At 31.3% G+C, this 5,997-nt stretch overlaps 1 protein-coding gene across 1 annotated transcript in view; it reads right to left on the bottom strand.

Moving 5' to 3' along the window:
* Positions 1-201: 201 nt before the first annotated feature.
* The window catches only part of LOC126985679 (uncharacterized), a 14,058-nt gene continuing 8,262 nt past the window's right edge, over positions 202-5,997 (bottom strand). The window contains exon 3 of the mRNA XM_050840828.1: positions 202-5,631. Within this exon, the coding sequence (XP_050696785.1) occupies positions 5,462-5,631 (170 nt within the window). The 3' untranslated portion in view covers positions 202-5,461. The remainder of the gene's footprint in view (positions 5,632-5,997) is intronic.

Below are 5,997 nucleotides of genomic sequence, written 5' to 3' on the forward strand. Positions count from 1 at the left end.
GGTGTAATCTTATAGTAGTTAACCTGCAATATGTACAGACGAGATGATTCTTCCAACATATTTACAAAACCCAAAAAAACACACAAAAAAGAATCAGGAACCACAAAACTTAGCATCGACAAAGTATAAAGAATCAAATATCATCCATTACTTATTCTTTATTACCATTATTATTATTATTATTTGTAGTAGTTTTTGCAGTTACACACACACACACACACACACACACACACACACACACACACACACACACACACACACACACGAGAACATCTTTTTTTTTATATATACACAACAGCTCATCAATGTCTGTTCGCGCTATTTACAAGAAGAGATTGACACAGGTGAGATATCTCGTTAGTTTCACCTGTAATTACCTAACCTAACCTGACCTGACCTGACCTGACCTAACCTGACCTAACCTACCTAACTATGTCAATTCAATCACTTACCTCTATCCAATATTATGCTTTTTTTCTTTCTATCTATTATCTATCTTGGAATCTATTCTGTCAGTCTGTCTGTCTATCTATCTATCTATCTATTTGACTTTATCCTCAAACTCGTATCAGTTGTATTTTCTCGTCATTTTGAAACTAATCTATCAACTTCTCTATTTATATTTCTACCTCTAAAACCTTATCAATCTCTACATGTGTCTTAAGTAACTTGTCTTCAACCTGTCTGTCTGTCTGTCTGTCTGTATCATTACCTTAACTTCTAATCTATCTATCTATCAGTCTGTCTATCTGTACCTGTCTTACCATCTAATTTACCTACCTTTACCTACCTATCCTTTCCCTTATCTATCTATCTATCTATCTATCTATCTATGTATTGTTCATTTAATTACCTTCGTTCATTACCTGTATAATGATTAACAAGCTGCACCTCTCTCTCTCTCACTCTCTCTCTCTCTCTCTCTCTCTCTCTCTCTCTCTCTCTCTCTCTCTCTCTCTCTCTCTCTCTCTCTCTCTCTCTCTCTCTCTCTCACATGGTAGATATGTAGCATGAATAAGTACATTAGTAACAGCGGGTATTTATACGTAGCGAGCATCTGGAGAGGTGTGAGAGAGTGCGTTAGTGTACATGTCGTTATGGGTTACAGTGAGATATCGTACACGTATATATAGGGCAAGGAGTGATTTTTTTTATCTTTTCATTGTTTTTTTTCATTTTCATTCATCTTTGTAAGCGATTGGTATTTTTTTTCTTTTCCTTTTTGTCACTTTCCTCTTCTTTTCTCTACTTTCAGAAATCGTGCACTAGTTTTTACATTTATCTTTTTTTTTTTTTTTTCGTTTCTCGTTTCATCTCCTTATCTTTTCCTGTACCTTCGTTTCTTTCTCTCCTTCGTCATCAGAAGACAGATAATATTTGGAGACAAAGTATTAAACGACTTTCTTCATTCGTCTCCAACTATATTGTTTTTCTCTTTTCCACTTTTTCTATCATTTTTCTATTATTTTTTCATTTTTTTCTCACTTAAAACAACTGTATAAATAGATGAGCAAATTATCTTCTATTTCACTCGTCATCAGCTATCAATTTCTTTCCTCTTTTCCTTTTCTCTCCTCTTCTGTTTCCTCATTTTCTTCTTTCACTACCAAAAAAATATGGAAATGTTATGGTCAACGTTTCTGAGTTGGTGCTTCCTCCCTTTTAGCGTTCATGTTAAAAAAAAAGGAAGGAAGAAAAAACGTTGAATGTGTTACAGTTTGGATATAAAATTATACATTATTGTTATTTATTTTTGTTTTATTTCAATCGGGAATTATTTTATTTTTTGAACATTGCATACTAGAATTTCTTTTTCTTTTTCTTTGTGTCTATTTTAATGTCTTGATTTTCTTCTTTGTCTTGTTACAGTTTGGATATAAAATTATGCATTATTATTGCTACTTATTTTTATTTTTGTTGTATTTCAATCGAGAATTATTTCTTCTTTTCTTTTTTGAACACTGCATACTAGATTTTTTTTTTCTTTCTGTCTATTTTAATGTTTTGATTTTCGTCTTTTTCTTGTTTCTTTGCTTTTTTTCTCCGTTGATTTTTCTCCTTGGTAATTCCTCTTTTCTTTAAATTCCTTTCTTTCCTCCTGTCTTTCTTCCTCTCTTCTTTGTTTCATTATTTCCATTTATGTCCTTCTATTCGTATTTCTTCTACATTAATTTCTTTCATTCTTTCTGTATTTACTTTTTCTTTCTCTTCTCTTTTTTTCCATTTCTATTTCATTATTCATACATTCATTATTCTATTTACTTTTTTTTCTTTTTCTTTCTACTCTTTTCCATTTTCCATTTATATTTTCGTTTCCAAATCGCACAAAATATAAAAGAAAAGTCAGTGAGTTTAAATAATATATTCTCAATTAGTTTCTCTACTTATTTATTTTCCTTCTTTTTCTTCTTCTTTCTATTCTCTTTTCTATATTTTGCATTTATATTTTCTTTTCCAAATTGCACATAATATATAAAAAAAAGAAGGTCAGTCAGTTTAAATAACATATTCTCATTTAATTTCTCTATTTATATATTTTCCTTCTTCTTCACGATTGTAATTTTCTATATTTTGCATTTATATTTTCGTTCCCAGATTGCACAAAAAGAAAAAAAGAAAGTCAGTCAATTTAAATAACATATTCTCAAATCATTTCTCTTTATTTATTTCAGTCCCACATTTTCTGTCACGCTCACTAAATTCTTTTCTCTCTCAATACATTTTTTTTTTCGCTCCCTCGTTTAAAAGTTCTCATAATTATGCATGACTTCGCTTCTCTTCATTTTGCTTCACTTTCGTTGCTGAATTCTCTCTCGTTCTCTTGCTTCACATTTATTTTATTCTTCTTGATGATTCCACTATTTCTAATTTCTCAGTCAGTCTATTTTTACTACAATTATGATTTCTTTTCTTTTTTCTTTTCTGTTTGCTCTGTGTCTTGCATTTCTTCTTTTTCCTTCTCTGTCTTGATTTTATTCTTTTTCCTTCTTTCTGTTTGCTCTGTCTTCATTTTCTTCATTTTCTTTGCTTGTTTTCTTCTTCCTTCAATTTATCAGTCATTTCCTTCTTTCCTTCTTTTTGTTTTCCTCTCTGTCTTGATTTTCTCCTTTTCTTTACTTGTTTTCTTCTTCTCTTCGTTAGTTCTCTTCCATGGCAATTTCTCTTTTCATTCGTTTTCTCTTTCTGTCTTCTTTCTTCTTTCTTTTTGTCTATATTTCCTAGTTATTTCCTCCTCTTCATCTTCTTTCTCTTTCATTCCATTCTCTCATTCTTTTCTTTTGTATATTCTTCTATTTCTATTTATTTGCGTTTTTTCATTAATTTTTCACTCCTCTACATTTTTTTTCATCCGCATATCATCCTTTCTTACGTATGTCTCTTCTTTTGCATATATTAACACTTTTTTCTTCTATTTAGTATTTTTTTATTTCCCTTTTCACACCTTACAAAAAATCACAATTATATATTTTAAGCATTTTTTCCAATACATTTCCTTTTAATTCCTTTCTCTCTATCATTTTCTCTTATATTTTTTATTATTTTCATTTACTTTCTTTTTCTAGCATTTTATTACTGTTCTTTTTCTTTAACACCTTTAAAAACACAATTATTATTTGTAACTTATTTTTTCCTATATATTTCCTTTTAATCCCTTTCTATCATTTTTTCTTATATTTCTTCTATTATTTCCATTTACTTTCTTTTACAAGCATTTTATAACTGGGTTTTTTTCTTTAACACCTTTAAAAACAATTATTATTTCTAACTTTTTTTTTCCTATACATTTCCTTTTAAATCGTTTCCCTCTATCATTTTATTCTTATATTTCTTCTATTATTTCCATTTACGTTCTTTTTCTAGCATTTTATAACTGCTCTTTTTCTATACACATTTAAAAACACAATTACAATATTATTTTTTCATTATTTTTTCGTGTAGAGGTAAATTCACGAAGTTCAGAGTCTTGAATATATACATTATGTCTCTCTCTGTCTCTCTCTCTCCCTCTCTAAATTAAGTACACAGTAATAATTTGCCTTAAAACTACTACTCATTATTATGTACAGAAATGACACATCGATAACCTAATGATTAACACACACACACAACACACACACACACACACACACACACACACACACACACACACACACACACACAGAGCTAGTATTACACAAGAGACTGAATTCTTATAATAAATCTCTAAAATTCAACTTTAGAGATTTTTGTTTATATATATTTATTTATCCGACGAACGAGAGACAAACTAATGAGCCCATAAACAATAATAATAATAATAATAATAATAATAATAATAATAATAATAATAATAATAATAATAATAATAATGATTGGCTAGTACTGAGTTTCGTAATCCAGGATCTTTATACATGTTTATTTATTTATTAGTTAATACTCGACGTGATTACTGTAATGACGCTTGCAGCTTATGACAACAGTGATAAAAATGCTTGATTGAGCGACGCGCGGAATAACACTTGGAATAAATGCGACGGAAAACGAAAAAAATAGCGGATAATTATGATCAAAACAATGAAAATAAATAGCAAATAAAAATGACACGAAAAAAAAGGTAAAACCGAATAATTGGAGATGATAAATTAGAAAAAGGAATAATTACGAAAAATGGAGAAGAAAAACAAAAAAAAAACGTAAAATTGTGATGAAAACATTGAAAATAAATAGTAAAGAAAAATGGCACACGAAAAAAATGGATAAAAAAATAATACTTGAAGATGATAAATGAAAAAAAAGAATAATTACGAAAAATGGAGAAGAAAAACCGAAAAAAAGCGGAAAACTGATGAAAACAATGAGAAATAAATAAAGAAAAATGGCACACGAATAAAATGGATAAAAACGAATAATTGGAGATGATTGATGACAAAAAGGAATAATTACGAAAAATGGAGAAGAAAAACCGAAAAAAGCGAACGAATACGAAATCATTGATAAAACGAAATTCATCTAAAATAAACATAGGAAAACAGGAACAAGTAGCCTGAAAATATACGAAAAAACAACATTGCAAGAATAAAATTAAGGGAAAAGGAAAATAATGGATGGAAATGAGAAAAAAATGCTGGAAATAGACAAAAATTATAGAAAAATATCCTGAAAAAAGATGAATAAGCCTCAAAAATTATTGAAAAAGAATTGATATGAAATTAACTAGACATAAAAGAAAGGAAAACACAGTAATCAAATAAAAAAACAAGAAAACAAACAAAACAAACGGGGGGGAGAACCTTACCTGCTAGAAAACACACACAAAGAAACACACACACACCTAAACACACACACACACACACACACACACACACACACACACACACACACACACACACACACACACCCTCGCTTTCATTTCCCCTCAGTCTCTCATCCCCACCCACACGCTCTCTCTCTTCCCCTCACAAACAAACATCCAAATAGATCACTAGAGTTTAATAATCGATGCAGTCAGGTGTGTGGGAGTCAGCGCCGCTCTCGACAGCAGGAGGAGCAGGAGCAGAGCGGGGAGCAGGTGAGTGAGGGCGCCAGGTGTGAGGGTTGCAGCCCCCCCATCCACCTGGTTTCTGCCGTGTTGCATTGCCGCCGGCGTCTTACCTGCAGGCACCGAGAATGCTTGATTAGAAAAGGTGGACAGGTGAGGTAAACAAGGTCAGGTGTGCAGAGAAGGTGAATGAGTGAAAGTTAGACAGGTAAATTGGACAGGTGAGGTAAATGAGGACAGGTGTGCAGTGAAGGTGAGTGAGTGATAGTTAGACAGGTAAATTGGACAGGTGAGGTAAATAAGGACAGGTGTGCAGAGGTGAATGATAGTTAGACAAGGCTATAATTGAAGGTAAATTGGACAGGTGAGGTAGATAATGACAGGTGTGCCGTGAAGGTGAGTGAGTGGTAGTTAGACAAGGCTATAAAAATGAAGGTAAATTGGATAGGTGTATAAATAAGTGACAATGAGGTAATTAA

The sequence above is a fragment of the Eriocheir sinensis genome, chromosome 60 (genome assembly GCF_024679095.1).
Source record: "Eriocheir sinensis breed Jianghai 21 chromosome 60, ASM2467909v1, whole genome shotgun sequence".
NCBI lineage: Eukaryota > Metazoa > Arthropoda > Malacostraca > Decapoda > Varunidae > Eriocheir > Eriocheir sinensis.